This window comes from Porites lutea, chromosome 2 (assembly GCF_958299795.1).
Source record: "Porites lutea chromosome 2, jaPorLute2.1, whole genome shotgun sequence".
Lineage (NCBI taxonomy): Eukaryota > Metazoa > Cnidaria > Anthozoa > Scleractinia > Poritidae > Porites > Porites lutea.
The window spans coordinates 1754935-1772046 of record NC_133202.1 but is presented as its reverse complement, the minus strand read 5'-3'; the positions used below and the strand labels follow the sequence as shown (position 1 = coordinate 1772046).

The window sequence follows — 17112 nt, the reverse complement described above, 5'->3', positions numbered from 1 at the left end:
CTGGTTGGGATGTAAAATCTCATTTTCACATTCTATTTAATGGAACATGAAAATTCCTGGGAATAAGTGGAACTTTGATGCTGAGTTAGTCCTTTTTCTGTTGGAAACTTTTCCAGTGCGAATGCCTGTTTCATTACAAGTTTTCACTAGGTTTCAACAGTTTTAGGCTATTCACTGCACTGAGCCATTTTGAATTTGGAGAACAAGACAACTGGAACTTGTGTCAAATGAAACACATTTTTATTGTGGAATTAGCCTTAGTCTTTTTAAAAGGATAAGTAACCCTTTTATTCCAAAACTGTGCAAGTAAAAATTTGACAAAAATTCCAAATTCATTTCAATTTGTAAAATGCAGAAACGCAAATAGTACTATATTACCGTATTAAAAAGTAGCTTTCATTTGAATGTTCAAACCAAAGAAGTGAAACCACAGACTAAACAGTTGAAACCACCATAGAATACTCCGTTTTACTCTGGGAGTGAAGCGGGGATTAAACGGGTCATCCTCGGTGTAAAAACCTGTGAAACTCACGAGTGACGTATTATAAAAACAATGAATAAAAAGAAGCCACTAAGAAGTCAACACTATAAAGCCAAGGAAAATAATATCTAGAAAGCAAAGACAGGTTTCTACACCGAGGCAAACCCGGTTCAATGAGAACTAAAACCCATTCATTCCTGCAACTGGAACTATCGGCAGTCCTTTTCTTACAAATTACATGTTACTGATTACAGGAGTACTTCCCCCGTGGATTTCAGACAGAATGTTGTGAAGTTTGGTTTATTCTTTGCCATACTAAGATGAGGTCCAGCCGTAACTAAGCGTATCTTTCAAAATGGCGTGATTTGTACAGTTTATTTACAATTCTGCAAAGTACATTACAGTGTCTGTTCTCATTTTGTAACAAATGACGAAAATACAAAGACGAAAACAAAGTCAGTAATGACAAACCATAAATGACAAAATGTAGACTACATACAATTTGTATTTTAAAAGCCTGGGCAGAAATACAATGGTTCTGTTAAAAGTCAAATAGTTTCTGCGCTAAAACTATCGCCTGCTATAAGCACAGACAAAATAAGTAGACTCATAGAAAATATAATTAGCAGGTTCCGGTACGCGCTGTTAGCGCCACTTTGAGTACGTATTTGAATTGAAGTTATAAACCAAATCTGAAGGGGGTACGGCGTGGAGTTGCAGGGGCTTTACGTCCTGGTGTAACAATTTGAGACCTGTGATTAAAAGCCAAAAATGAAAGGCAGTACATTAGTTTAAAGCTTAAATTTCTAAACTATGAAATGTGACTCTTTACAGTAGATTTCAAAAGACTCGTGAATCCGCAAGCAAGTCTATTAACACTAGTAACTTTGAAGGCTAAGAAGAACAATTGTTTTAATCGAACACTTGCACAATTTGCTACTACAATACTCAATAAGGTAAATTCTACTACAATTTATAGATAGGAAGGGTTAAACAGGAAAGAACAATTCGTCTCAGAGAAATTAAAAGACTAAATGCAATTTCCTGACCTTACTGAAGGAGTGACTTTCGCAAGTTTTTCTTCCTCTCTAGCTTTTATCTGCGCACTTGCGGCTGCCATCTCTTCTTCCATAGCTGATAAATCTTCCCTAGCACGCTTTCTTTTCTCCTACAAACGAAAAGAGAAATGACATTAATAAAGGAAAGAAAGTTGATGTCTTTTAAAACTTACCAAGGTTAATTTGTTTGAGTAACTTTATAAAAATGTAAGGGGAGAGGAGACTAGATAAGACGCCTCTCGCCACCAGTGTTCCTATTGCGGTCAGCAGGATAATCTATCAGTATTCTGTAATATCTAAAGCCATGATTCGAAAAACGAAAATGAGTATCAAGTACGGTTTTCAACTCACACTGGGAGTTCGTTTCCTACCTAGGTTTCCCTTTTGAAATGCTAAAACGTGGCCGCTCAGAGCTGCAAAGGCCGGGTCTGATTTTACTTACCACTGGCTTGCTTGTCTTCTATCATCTTAAAGCTCTACGTTGAAGAACTGTCTGTTCTTGATACTATTCTGGTGGTAAAATTAAGGCGACGATCTCTTCTCGAGATTTAACTTTCTTAATTACGACATAGTCCGCGAGATGATAGGTAAATAGCAAAGGTGAAGCATTTTGATGTGAGCCTTATTTTCAAGAGATTCTCAACAAAAATAATAAAGAGTTTAAGCTTCACGTATACGGTGAACGGCAAACGTCAGATTCAAGTTGGGAATTTCGCAAAATAGAAAAAAGAAGATAATAACAGCTCAGAAAACTCATGGATAAAAAATTGCGTGAAACTACTGATTTATGTGTAGAAATAACGAACAGTAGGCCACAAGCAAAGGGAACCTAGGTCACGTGACACAAATTCACGTTTGCCGTTTGACGTAAACGTGATGCTTAACGTCCTTAACCTCAAATACCACTCACCAGCCGTGTTTTGGTGGATTCTTTGACAGTATAAAACATGGGTCCGAGTTCTGCAAGCCAGTAACCGTCAACAGCAGTAACACACTGCATGTATTCCTGTTTATTGATCAGTAAAAAAAATTGCGCTTAGCACATCCCCTAATCAACAACAATCGAAATCTTTAATTTCTGTTGTACTGGAACCTCGATTATAACGAAATCCTTGGCACAACGAACGATACTTCGCTATAGTAATAGTAACATATCTGGAAAAGAACCTCGATATAAGGAAACCTCGTTATAGGCTTAGCGAACATATTTTACCAGCCTCTTCGTTTTTTCGAGGTTCCACTGTACATAGTAATGCACGAATGTTGAGCAACCTGGAGCTCCACCGTATGGACTGACGCAGTACTCATCATATGAGCTACTCACCAGTACCTTTTTTCCTAGCCAGCTATCCACAGTGTTCAGTTACAGCTGTTTATTCACACTTTATATCATATTTACATTGTTAAGATAGAGCGATTTTCGTATGACCTTGAAATGAAATCGTGCGAACAAAACAGAAACAACAAACGAAGGGAAATAGAGCGATTTGATTGGTTTGTCGAACGGATACAAACGCGCGTCGCTTTTGGTTGGTTAAGCGAAAGCTCGGCTGAAAAAACTTCGTGCCCGAAGAACTTTCTAGAAATCGCTTTGACGTCATACTGCGACACGATTGGCTAATCGAACAATGCCTTCTCCGTATTAGGGTTCTCTTTGGCGGGAAAACGAAGAGTCCATGTTTTGATCTTTTCATCGATTGGCTAATAAAACAAATAACGAACACTTACCGAAACCATTTTTCAAGGTCATACGAAAATCGCTCTATCAAGGCATCGGAACAAAACCATAAGAAAGGAAAAAATACCGAGGTGAATTTCTTGGAGGGAGGTACAGTGGAACCCCGTTAATGCGACCGCCGTTGGGCCATAAAATCCTGGTCGTAATACAGTGGAACCCCGTTAATGCGACCACCGTTGGGCCATAAAATCCTGGTCGTAATACAGTGGAACCCCGTTAATGCGACCGCCGTTGGGCCATAAAATCCTGGTCGTAATAACGAGGTGGTCGCATTAACGGGGTCCTCAAAATAATAAAATGACTCCATGGTTTTTACGTTTGGTTTGAAAGAATATGGCCGTAATAACGAGGTGGTCTTATAAACGGGGTGGTCGTAAGGCGGAGTTCCACTGTATACGGAGGTCAGAGGAGCATAGGTTTTGAGCTAACCACTGGTGTGTGTATCGAAATACTTCTTTCTGCGCACGCTAGCCGCCATATGGCAACTATTGTCCGTACGTCAATGTTTTTTTTACCACTGGCGGCCACAAGTTTCCAACAGGTTTCTTACCTTGGAGGTCATCACTAACTCATGATAGACAATGTAATCTGGAGTGTATCCCATGCCGAACAAAGCACTGGTTGGGTGAAGATGACATGGCATTCCTGTCCTCATGTTTACATACTCTCCGATACCCTACAACACAAATAAATGACAGTTATTGGGGCACGAGTTTTACACCTACCACAAGAAAGTAAAACGAGGACCGTCTAGAAGTTGCGTTACATTTTACTTTAATTGGAGCTGCGTGTAGTTAAGAGGTTAGTTGCATGGGAACTGTAAACGAATCTTAAGACAACTTTTTTGAAATTTTGAAAACGCCTTTTTTACGACAATCTGGTACTTGACTTTATTTGCTTTGCCAATTATTTGCTTTGCCAATTATTTGCTTTTACTTGTTAACGTGCCTTCTTTCGTATTTGCTGTGTCATTTGAAACCTTCGATTGACCGTCCTTTTGTAGCTGAATCGGCGCTAGTTCACGAGACAGCGTGTTTAAGGTCAAGAAAAAAAGAACATGTCATGAATATGCGGCACTACGATTTAATTTCTTGCAAAGAAGTACCCTTTGTAGCTTATTTAAATAAATAGATAAATAAATAACCTTCAGTCTGGCAGCTTGGTGGAAGTAAGAGGAGCAGATGCATTTTCTTAAGACATCCCAGTCATTTCCACAAGATTTAATGGGCATTTTTTGTTGAACCATGATATCCTTTAATTGCCCACGAACCTCTCGAACCTAAAGATAACAGAAAGCAGTTTGAATTGTATGAGTCTAGTTAGAAAACCACTTATGTCCAAGCACTTGCAATTTTCGCTACTGCGTGCAAACTGGACATGCAACAGCATGCAGCAGGGTGTGCAAAAGGACGCAACAATGTTGCATAGAAGTTATTGGCTAGCAGTGTTGCGTCTGTTTGCACGAGGCGGCTTAAGCTGGTATAATTCCCAACGTAATACAATTGAAACGTCGCCACCATTATTATTATTATTATCGCTCGCCGTCATCATCATGATAATGTAGTCAAATCATTTTAAACAATACTAAGTAGTCAGATCACTTGTGCTTTCCTGAAACCTTAAAGGAAAACGCTGGAGAAACATTTACAGATCAGAGCCTCCTTAAAGCAAATTCTCCTTAGAGGGTACACTAACCACACTTTTTGAGCAGGAATATGATAAATTGTTACATACCTTCCGCATGGCTTTGATGTGTATAAAGTGTTCATTACACCACTGGGCAGAGTAACTAAATAAAAACAATAAACAAAACAATCCAACATTTCAGTTTAGGGTGGTCAAGAGTACCATCCGGGGACGTCAAACAATACTTAAGCCCAACGAAATTTATCCTAGTCCTAAACTTATTCTAATGCAGGTAAAGACAGCCAGAATTGGTAATTTCTTGTGTTCGACATGTAAAACAACACATAAATAAGTATTCCGCATCATTGTATGCACAAGCTTTACTTTTATCGTTGAAAGAAGTCGAAAAAACATGCATTTTCACACAAACGTGGCTTGATTATCACCTAACATGTCTCAAAATGCACGCGAGGGATAAACGAACAGCTACTGAAAATGTTAGGTACTGATGTTTGATCGTGTGGGAAAAAAACTAAGAAAAACCTCGGAGAGGGACGTCTGAGGGTTACTAAATGATTTTTCCACAAGTTAAGAAAGGGGTATTTTGAAACTAGTTTAATCTTGACAGATCAGGTAAGCTGGGGCACGTTTCTGGAAAGTCCCGATAATTAATGAGCCCAAACCGAGGTTTCAATAGTTTTACAGATAATATGATCAAACTATCAGTTAAAAAAACAAAAATGAACTGGTTTGTTGTCTAGGACCCACGCTCTTATACTTCAGATTTTGATTTGAATATTTGATTTCGGAACCGAAAAGTTACCGGGAATTTCGAACAATCCAAGTCTACGGGTGATCCAAAAAGTGTGCGACTTACTTGTTGCTTTTCCATTGTATATAGACATTAAGGAACGTCAAATGATCACTCTCAGGCACCGCAAATTTCTCCCTCGCTGCGTCACTTTCCTCTTCTCTTCCTTTTGGGCGGAAAAATATGGCTGGAACTGACAACATGGATACTATAGTCTGCAAAACGACATCAAAAATATTTCATGAGACGATGAGGTAGTGAAAACGTAGAGAATCGTATAAAACAACATTCAATAACCCCATCATGGCCTGTTTAAGGAGGCCCCGCCATCCCCTCTGGGGAGGGGAGGGGGCGGTTGTTTACACGCAAGTCCTGATATGTTCCATTTATAAGCCCAGTACTAACTACTGACACAAGCATACGAAAATTGCACGCTTGTAAGGCCCGCTGCAACTTAAGAATGAGGATAAAAGTGTACAAGTTCTAGAGATCAGTAGAAATAACAATAAACAAGGGAATTCGGCACGCAAACTCTCTTTTCCGGTCACATCGGTTGGGTTTTCTCGTATGCGCCAAAAATATGTTTTTTTTGCTCAGGCTTATGATGCTAGGGAGGACCAAACTTTCTACTTCCTTAAGCCCCCGCGCAAACAGACGCAGCATTGTTGGCGAACAACTCTTAACATTGTTGGATGTTACCTTGTTGCATGTTGTTGCGCAAAGTTTGAAACCGGTCAAACTTTTAGCCCCGTGCAAACGGACGCACCATTGATGGCCAATGACCCTTAACATTATTGGGAGTTGTTGCGTCCGTTTGCACGTAGCTTCATAATACGTACCAGTGACTCGTCGCTGCATTCCATATCCACGGCTACAATCAACATCTTGGACAGGGCGGGGTCCAGAGGGAATTCTACCATCTGACGTCCCAGGGGGGTTAGACTTCCCGTATTATCTAAGGCCCCAAGAATCCACAGCTGATACATAGAGTTTAAGATATTGTCCTGCAAAGTCACCAACGAGAAGCAAAGTCATGGCAGTGCAATGCTTACGGTAAGCTTGAGTGGTACATAATAAAATTACACGACAAACAGCATTGTCAATCACCAATCAATTATGATCGAAGAATAGCACTCTAAGCTCAATTATGATTTTCATGATTTTTCAATACCCTAACAAATGAGATCGATCATATACGGCGCTAAAAAGTTTACGTACATCTATATGGCTTCTCTTTTGGTGAGCCAACTAAATGTGAACTTATTCCTTGCATTTGAATAAAAGTAATTCTTTAATAAAACGATCAACACAGGGAAATGCTTTGATCTTTTATCAAATTCTCTCAACTGAGCCTGAGAAAATGTATGGAGATCAGTCTGGAGAGTTTGTATGTGGATATTGGGTTACCTGTGGTGGAGGATCCATAAAATGAAACTCCAGCAGATTCTGCACTCCCAGTGACTTGAGAAGGAGAACCACATTGGCCAGGTTTGTTCGCTGAATTTCTGGCACTGTGGATATCAAGAGCTCATTTTTGTAGGAACTCTCGGTAAACAGACGGAAGCACTGGCTGAAAACAAAACAAATCAAAGAACATGCGATCAGATAAGCGTCTGCTGTAAGGAAAGGAAAGGTTTGTATGGAGAAAACTTTTCCCGGCTAGAAGGTTCACTCACCTATCTTAGCTACCCTGGAGGAGCCAGATTTTTGTACATTTTCTTACAAAACTTGGCGAACCGTTTACATGAAAAACAAAACGTTTGCTCCCCTAGAAGGCGACGGTAGGGTCACCCTCCCAGCCGGGATAATAGGGACCTTAAGCAACGACGACGACAACAACAACAACGTCAAAAAACAATTGGTTTTATGAGCAAAACAACAGCTCTGCACGTGCATCACGCTTTTTAGTACATTTCTTTGGCGTCCACTGCACGACTAGGACGTGAAACCTCCCAACGCGACGTTTTATAGAGGACGTGGACATACTAGGACAATATTTCCCTTCTCTATTTGAACATGGATAAAGCCCTTAAGAATTCAACTCCAGGAAAAGTCGCCTACATTTGAGCAATTGAGCGGTTCCAAATAGACGCAGTAAAGTTTGAAAGGACGCAAATTCATTTTTTAGTGATGTTTTCCACAACCGTCGTCGTCGTCGTTGCTTAAGGTCCCTAATACTTTGACTCGCCCAGCCCGGGGCAACTCGGTCACGGTGAGATATTCAGCGCATGCGCGAGCGCTATTTTCAAGGGCAAAAGGTTAAGGGCAAAGGAGTCAACTTTTCTCCCATATAAATTCTCGCTCAAGCTGACTCGGCTGGGAGGGGAGGGGGGGCGGCGGGTAACCCTCTTTACCGCGGAGACAACTTTTTCTCCATCTAAATTAGGCCTAACTTGGATGAATAGAAGGCAAATGAGGCATGGGCTAGCGGAAATATAGTTTTTCTCTTCACGTACTCGGTGGTGCAGTCGTTCGGTAAAAAAATGATGCGAAAAGCACGCGGGTGCTGAAGAGAGAAGGCGCGTCCTATTTTCGCTTTGCTCGTTTTATTTATGTCCCCACTATAATATCTGGGAGCCTGACACAGGCTATAAGTGGGTAAGTTGAGTGTTCTACAAAATAAGAAATGAAAAATAATAATAATAATAATAATAATAATAATAATGATGATGATAATAATAATAATAATAATAATAATAATAATAATAATAATAATAATAATAATAATAATACTAATAATAAAGTCGTTAAAAAGGTCGGTACCCAGGTCCAGTTCTTCCAGCACGACCTGACCTCTGATTTGCGTTGGCCTGACAACAAAAAAGAGAATGGAATGATAAAATGTATCATGGCTTACCCGCACAAGGTAACTTAACAAACGTTTACTGTTGTCCTACGACTTTTTGCTACACTTACGCAAACCAGGACAACGCCGGTCAACCTCCCAGGAAATTTTCCTGGCGAAAACGTGTCTGAATGACAGTTATTTACGCTTTATTAAGACACCAACGACAAAAAAGTACTGCGAGGTTACAACATCCCGTGCCTTTATACAGTTCACGAAAAGTAATTTTTAGGTCACAGTGGGACACAAATTGAAAAATATCGTTTTTATCTACCTGGCTGATAGGATAGACTTGTAGTGCATCCATACCGATCTTGGGATTAAAAACTTTCAGTTTACAGTATCCAGAGTCCACAACGAACATAATGCCGTCAACTAAAAAAAACAACAAGATATTAGCAAAAAAAAAAGAACTTTAAATTGTAAACTACTCGACAATTCTTGTACATCTTGTACACTGAGGTTATCTCAAGAAAAGGATTTTTCGCACCAGTAAGGGAGGTTTCCGCGATGTTGGTTGCAACGATGCATTTCCTGACTCCATCCGGGGCTTTCTGAAATATCTTGGCTTGTAAATCAGACGGCAATTGTGAATAGATGGGTAAAACTGCCAGAGGAGGTGCCTCGTCTATCTCGTTAAGACGCTCTAAAAGAATAAACAGGTAAGAATAATGTTATTAATAAATAAAACAAGTCCCCTGTACGTTTATACGTAGTGACAAGTGTTTTAATACTGTTTCTTGTACTAACCTGTAATAAGGTCACAAGTGACTTCAATATCCTCCTGACCAGGCATAAAGATCAAAATATCACCTGGGAAAACAAAAAAGAAACACGTACAGTATGTAACAAACGATGACACCATTGATCCTTGGAGATGTTGATCATTCCTTTATTCCGAAAAATAATTATTAGTCAGCATTGTTTGGGGCAGTACAAACGGAAAAACAACCGATAAATCAAATGATGTAGTCACATTTTTAGGGTCATGTAGCAGCTGCTCGAAAGTGGCCTAACCCTGACCCCAAACAATACTGAAACAATTGAAAGAATGACATGTGATTGTTTTCTGCGACCAATCAGGAGAGACCTTCACCTTACAAGCAGCTCCAACACGACTGATTTTTTTAGCTGTGCGGGTATCACTATACCATCGTGAAAAGCATGCACGAGTATGACGTCTTCTTTGGTATTTCCCCGTACTTGCTTTAAGTCCATTGAAAAGCAGATTAAGCAACGATGACATGGTGACAGTGCCAATGGCGCGAGCAGATCTACCTTTCGGGCGTTTTCGCGCTCTCATTTCATATCAGATCGCAAGAATCGAAATGTTGAATAAGTGATGTCCTAGACAAGAGGTGTATACCTTTAGCTGGCGTGAGATGAATCTGTAAAGCCTGCTTAACAGCACCATCCACATAATCTTCTACTACATTCTTGCTGAAAAATATATCCACAGGAAATGTTCGGCCCGGAATCTGAAAACAAGAACAGTTACCCAATAGTGACGATTATGTTCCTGTTCAATCATAGTTAGTAACTATGGTTAATTCTGGACTGGAAAAGCGTAAATCATACTGCTTAATAAGTATTCTTCTAACACAGTGGCTAAAATTCATTTGTTTGCCACATAAGACTGCAAGGGCGCAACGCTTCTTCACAACCGAGCAGAAGAATGCACACAGAGCATATTGAAAACGCAAGATAACAAAGAGACGAAACCAAGTCCCAAACCTGGTATTCCAAGGATAAGTTCACACTATATCGATATCTTTTCGTGCCGACACGAAAAGGTATCAGCACAGAACTGGAAGAAGTCGTTGACATACTTTTAACATTGTGCCGGAGCGGTTGGCTCCTCACTCCTGAATATTTTCTGCCTTCTCAGTGGATTCCAGTTCTTGCTCCTGTTTATTCACTCCCGGTACGGTCCCAATACCTGTTCACACTGTACTTAAATATGGCACCGAATTTATCCAATATGTGATGCTCCATTTTTGAGATCAGCGCGGTACAGATTCGCTCTGTTACAGAAATCGCGCTGAAATCACCATTCTTATGTGTAAACAGAAGCCCTAGCCGGTATGGTTTTCGTTCCCGTGAAAGAGCTACAATCTTGGACAAAACTGTTGAGAAAATTGCATTCTTGGGGGGCATTTTTTCTAAACTTCGTAGCCGACCGATTCTTCCCTTCCCCCCTCCCCCTGGAAGCAGTGTTGTTGGTTCTTCAAAAGAAAGCCGGATCCCTAAGCATTTGTAGGAAGCAACTTTGAACTGGGGAAGGGGGTTTTCTTTACGCAAAGCCGTTGATTTGGAAATAGTTTTGGTGCGTTAGGTAGTGCGCATTAATGAAAACATTTTGTCAAGTAGTTTTGTCCAGGACTGTAGCTATCAGGTATAGTGTGAATATAGCCTGGGGTAAAAGCCACCCTCATCAATCCAGCGTTTGAGAATTTTTTTTATTTTTTGCAAGCTCGGCTGGCAAGAAAACCCTTTTGTCTTAACCACCAAGAAATATAGGTTAAAACATGAATCAAACAAACAAACAAACATAGATGCACGTGAAGCCTCAAGACACAAAACACTAACGAACTTTTTTACCCACTCCAGTAGTGGACACCATTAAGAACAAAAGTAGTCACCCTTACCTGGAAAGTTGGAACGTTACCAAAGAAGTCGGCGAATTTTTGTGCATCCATTGTTGCTGACGTCACAATGAGTTTCATATCTCTTCGACGAGATATGACCTGTGAAAAAAAAAAACAATTTTTTTCGGCAAGTTAATTTTACAGTGTTAAATATGAGATGTTGTCGTTGTTGTTGTTGATGCTGTTGTCAATACTTTTTTTATTATCATCAAAAATATAAAATAGCGTCGAAATACAAAGAAGGAAATGACTTCCAACTTGAAAAACTTATACGACCTACAAATGTATCATGCTCAGCTGAGTGTTGGTCTAACTGTGAGGGATGATAAGAAACTCGCGATATGACCCTCCCATAGACTATGGCAGTCAAATGACCAGCCGGCGTCGCAAGCGTTTCCGCACGAGTTCTTCAAGAAAGTTGGGACGAGAGCAAAAGGGGGAAGAAGAAACTTCCCCTCCCCCTTCTTCTATTTTTTTGCACTCGCTCCAACCTTCCCGCATAAGTGAATAAGAACGCTTGCTACGCACGCTATCAAATGACATGAAGCATGTTTTACCTCTCTGAGTAGACCGAAGAGGACGTCAGTGTTTAGCGATCTCTCATGAGCCTCGTCCATTATTATAACACTGTAATGATCAAGGTCTGACTCGCGAAGAGACTCACGAAGCAAAATACCATCCGTCATATACTTGATTATAGTTTTCTGAAAATAAGGTGTACAACACGTTTTAACAGTAAGCCTAGGAGCAAGAGAAACGCTAACTTGACAAAAGTAAAAAAATGCTTTTTGCTATTCTACCATAGCAAGAGCGTTTCTTTTTATACAGACAGTACGGAGAGTTTGCATGACAGTCCATGACAAACGACACAAAATGGGTACTGGAGGGAGAAAAGGTTAACGTATTAGTCCTCACCTCTGAGGTAACATCTTCGAACCGAATGGCGTAACCAACCTCTTCACCAAGTCTACATCCAAACTCCTCGCTCACACGTTTAGCGACAGACATGGCTGCCACTCGCCGAGGTTGAGTGCAACCTATCATACCGTAATTCGTGTAGCCATCTTCATGCATATACTGCAAAGTTGGAAATATAGAGCAAGTGAATGATGCAGACATACAATGTATTGTAAGATACTTCTTATAGGCGCTCACCCTTGGAGTTCGTGTTGCCTGTATTTATAAAAGAACCATAGGGCTTCATTCATTCATTCATCACACAACCTTTGAACTTACAGAATTCTTTCTAACCTGAGTGAGTTGTGTTGTTTTCCCGGATCCTGTTTCACCGACCACAATGACAACCTGATTATCCCTAACAATATTTAGCAGCTGGAATTAAACGAAAGAAGGGGCATCGAATTAGTTAGCAAGCCTTTTATAATGTCACAACAAGGGCAGAAAAACTGAAAAATCATGCAAAAAGCGTATCATACCTCCTCTCTTATCGCAAATATGGGCAAATACTGTCTTTGTTCTCTGATTGTTTTCTTAGCAGCAAACTCGCTGCTCGCCTCACTCTTGTCCTTCATGTGTTCAGCAAACTTTTGGTTGTCTTTATAATCTTCTTCACCTCCTTGATCATCCTTAAACAACAAGCAAAAACCACAAGGTCATTATAAGTTAGATTACAAATGTTTAGCACATTTACTGAATGATGGAACCACTTGAAAAATGCCTCTGTAGGCAAGGATCATTGCTATGGAGTTGATTATTCTAAATTTTGAGTTCTGTAACATAGCCACAAAAAGTGTGAGCTGGCCAAGGCAAAACTGTCAAAATATATGTGTATCCTAGCTTTAGCTTCCTCATGCAATGAAAGTTAAGGTACCTCCTCTTGTTCTTTTTTCACTCCCAAAATGTTCCCCAGTTTAGTTCCAGCAAGTTCCCAATCCTTGTGCTGAGCTTTTTGTCGTTCTTTCTGCTCTCTGTGCAGGCGTACGACATGGCAGCCTTTTCTAGAAATCATGGCCATGTCAGAGGTGGAATCCTACAATTAAGTAAAGATGTACACATTTGGTCAGTTACATTGTGCATGTAACTCTGTGCAAATGTATGATGACATTGTAACTTTCAATAAAACAATCATGCAAACAATAAAAATTAATAACTTGTTATTGCTACTTAGGTTGCTATTAAAATAATTAACACCCAATGGTTAAAAGGTATAATTAATGGAAGAACATCAATGCCTTCACTTGACGCTAAGACCAGGTTAGTTTTGTTTGCTTAGAAACTGAAAATTCATCACCCTACTCCTGGAGATAATGCCTAGATGGCAGCATGCATGGCCAATCAGTTGGAGCATTGGCCTTGAAATCTGAAGGCCCCAAGATGAAATCCCACCCGGACTCTAGGAGTATTTGAGGAAGTCTTGGTAGTCCTGAGATTAACTCCTCCACCACACTTGTAAATGTAGAGCCTGGGTTATTTAAATACCTTGACTGGAATAACAGGTTCTGGTTGTTTTGTGAAGACAATTCGTCCATCCAGGAAGGGTGGAACAATGTTGTGGACCAACAAATGGACTTTGGCTTCTTGGTCGTCTTCAAAATCATCATCAACCTCTAATTTTTGTACTACACCACTTGTTAACATTCTGTTAGTCTCCCACAAGTCATTATCCTAAAGAAAAAAAATCCAAGTTAGATTAACTTCAACCCATAATGGTCAAAATATTAAGTAGTTGAATATACATACATAGACATGAACCACGTGAACCTTCTGTGATGTTGTAATAAAGCATCAATAATAATAATAATAATAATAATATTAATAATAATAATAATAATAATAAAACAATGACCATGAAAACAAGTGCTCAATTGAAATTATTTGATACTAGTTACTTTTTGTGTATATACCTTATTGATCTGACGCTGCTGAGCAGACATTCTTTTGACTGCTTTCTTTGCCATGTTTTCTTCCTTCTTTTTAGTGTACTCCTCACTAACATCAGCAAATGGATTATGTGTTTCATCGTAACCAGAATCCATGTCATACCAGGCACGGTCAAGTCTCTGTTAAAATGTAAAGACAATTATAGTAATAATCAACCAATTTAAAGAGACTCCATTATATAATAATACTACATGTATATCTTATAGGAATCTAAGATTCTTGACAATAGGCTCAATTATGGAAGATTAGCTGAATAGCACTAATATAAATTAATAATAAATAATATTATTAATATTACATCGACTACATAATGTTCAACATAATTTTATGCATCCACCTTTCAATGGTACGACTGGACTATGGCTAAAATACCAAGCTTTTAAAATGTGGTGTTTAAAACTTGATTTTGTACAAGTAACAATTACCTTTTGTTCTTCTTCCCACTCTTCCCTGTCAACATCTGATGGAAATTGTGATTCATGCCTAACATCGGATCCTAAAAACACATTGTACATTTTTAGCTGTGTGGAATGTGATCATAATTTCTTAATACAATTGACCAATCGCTGCCAACCTAGCCCTAAAGAACCACAATACAACCCATCATAAACTACTCTTACCTTCCCCACAGGAGACTGACTTTGAGCTACAAATTATGTAACGTCCTCTCAGGAAGTCTATCTCTTACGTACTGTAGGTGACAGTCTGTACTTAATCAAAAAATTATTTTGCACTTTATTCCCACAGAAAGTTGTGGCATTGAACACAAAATACATAATTTCATCATTTTTGAGAACTTTCTGTGTGTAAAATGGTGTAAGATACCAGTCAAGTTCTTACTTTTTCCTTTAGAGAATCTTGGTGTTGCTCCAGTACTGCGGCGATCATCTTCCCAAATATTGTATTTATGTGTGGGAGTAAAACGAGGTGTATCATCAACTCTACGATGTGATCTACAAATGGAGAACAACAGTTATCAAGCACAATATATTTGACGACAATTTTGTTTGTTGACTTTGGTAACAAATACAAATACAATTGCTAGATTTGCCAAAGCTGTAGTTGTCCAAGTGAAGGGCTATAAGCCTTATAATGGTGATGAATTAGCTCATCTTACTATAATGGTCACTCAATGCAGTTTTGACTTTACATTGATTCACCTTCTTTCACTCCTTATATCTTCACTAACAGATCTGGCGGGTGATGGCATTTCCCATTTTGACCTGCTGGGTGTTGACTCCTCATCATCCCAACTACTCCGTGAAGGTGTCCTAATATCTAACAGAAGTATCATTCAGGTTAATAACTGCCTTGTCACTTTAGCGTTTCCTAAAAATAGGTCCATATATGGATACATGATCATTGCATTTATTGTAAGTCCACTTTCATAACATATCCACATATCCACCTATCGGGTTGATAAAAAACCTTTAAATCAAGTATTAGTCACTGCAAATCCACTTTGATATACACTTAGAACAGCATATAAAGCACATATTATGTTTATAGAATGAGTGCATATCCACATACAAAGCTTTTTCGGCTAAATATATTGAATTTAATATCCATACCCCCTGGTTGAGGACTTATCTTTTCTTCTTACCCCTGAAGATTGAATAAAATTCTATTCACCCCTAAATACTTCTATCACATATGGGTCTACCTCCTCAAGGATATGGGTCTAACCTTGAAGAATTTCATGGAAGTTGAAGCCTCACCCCCAAAGACTTCCAGGTTCTTTTACCCTACCCCCGAAGAAATCCTCAATTTTTACAACAAGTCATACCCATGAAGAATTCCATTTGTCCCAACAGGGAGGTACAGATATTACATGAAACAGCCTTTTAAGGGATAAAGCTTGGAAGTGACAGCATATTCTGCAGATGAGGCTAGACACAGCATGAAAATCATACCCTTAGACTTGTGTCTTGGAGTGTAACCTTCATCTCTTGTAGACTTACTACTCCTGTATGGCGTTTCTTCCCATTCACTTCGGCGAGATCTTGGCTCCCTAAATTCATCCCTTTTATCTCCATTATAGTTTTGAGATCTACGGCTACTACGCTCTCCTTTTTCATATTTTCGTCTTTCCCGATCACCATAAGTGTCATTTCGGTGTCTAAAGCCATCTCGATCAGCGTCCTTTTTATCTTTGACCCTTGACTCAGCATACACCCCAGCTCTCCTCGTATCTCTATCCCTTTCTAATCTTCTCAATTGTTTTTCCCTTATTTCTTCATTAACACCACCTGTATGTGATGGTGTTTCCACTAAACTAGATCTGTAGTGGCGAGATTTCGACTTTAACTCTCCACTTCCCGAACTAAGTCTCCCACGACCTCCCAAATCATCGCTTCCATCTTCCCATTCATCTGCTCTACAATTTGATGATCCATCCTTCAATCGTTTCGTTTTGTCACAGTCTTCTTCAAGCTTTCGCTTCCTTTTCTCTTCAGCCAGCTTTTGCAGACCAAGGACGCTTTCTTTGGGTGATTGGTTCGTTTTCTTGTTGTTCCCTTGTTTTAAGATCAAGCCTCCGACCACAGAACGAGTTCCTTCAAGTCTATCAGAAGACTTTTCGTCAAATCCTACGCCGGACATCACGTCGAAATTCTGTTATCTGAAGTTTCATCAACTTGATGATTCCGTCGAAGAGAATCGAAGATTTTTTCATACGCCGTGAAGGTCCGCCATAACCCAGAGCCTTCTTTTTTTGGTCAGCGGGCCTACGATCCAACCAGTACTCGTCCCCAGGGTCTTCTCATTTTCCAGTATCATCATCATCATCATCATCATCATCGTCATCCATCCCATGCATCATGTATCACGGCGCTCGTAGGGCAAAAAACAGTAAGAAACCCGGGCTAGTCAATCGATAAAAATCGGTATCGACAAAAATCGATAGCAATCAAGTGATTTTTATCGATTGATAACGGAAATCAGCGAAAATCGATAAACTAAAGTGCTGTGTCGCCTTTATTATCGATTTTTCATGATTTTAAGG

General features: G+C 39.5%; 1 protein-coding gene across 2 annotated transcripts; it reads right to left on the bottom strand.

Annotated features, from left to right (window-relative positions):
• Positions 1–837: 837 nt before the first annotated feature.
• LOC140927341 (pre-mRNA-splicing factor ATP-dependent RNA helicase PRP16-like) lies at positions 838–16796 on the bottom strand. Of its 2 annotated transcripts, XM_073376972.1 has the most exons (26): positions 16022–16796; positions 15269–15386; positions 14949–15061; positions 14534–14604; positions 14072–14227; positions 13647–13832; positions 13039–13197; positions 12644–12793; positions 12459–12539; positions 12123–12284; positions 11765–11911; positions 11208–11306; positions 9926–10037; positions 9310–9372; positions 9050–9205; positions 8834–8934; positions 8478–8524; positions 7122–7284; positions 6554–6718; positions 5781–5929; positions 5012–5066; positions 4422–4556; positions 3828–3953; positions 2450–2545; positions 1531–1649; positions 838–1233 (listed from the first exon to the last, which is right to left on the bottom strand). In XM_073376972.1, the coding sequence occupies exons 1-26, from the start codon at positions 16707–16709 to the stop codon at positions 1161–1163; spliced, it is 3690 nt and encodes a 1229-aa protein (XP_073233073.1). In that variant the 5' UTR covers positions 16710–16796; the 3' UTR covers positions 838–1160. The 2 variants fall into 2 exon arrangements, with proteins under 2 accessions (XP_073233073.1, XP_073233074.1); XM_073376973.1 differs by lacking the exons at positions 12459–12539; positions 12644–12793.
• Positions 16797–17112: the final 316 nt, after the last annotated feature.

What these genes read in the sequence shown, in the direction of transcription:
- LOC140927341 (XM_073376972.1), bottom strand. Translation starts at nt 16,709, where the DNA reads ATGTCCGGCGTAGGATTTGACGAAAAGTCTTCTGATAGACTTGAAGGA. An exon ending in TCATCTCACGCCAGCTAAAG is followed by an intron (nt 9,373 to 9,925) that starts GTATACACCTCT and finishes TTGTTTTCCCAG; the next exon opens with GTGATATTTTGATCTTTATG. An exon ending in AATGCAGCGACGAGTCACTG is followed by an intron (nt 5,930 to 6,553) that starts GTACGTATTATG and finishes GTCGTTTTGCAG; the next exon opens with ACTATAGTATCCATGTTGTC.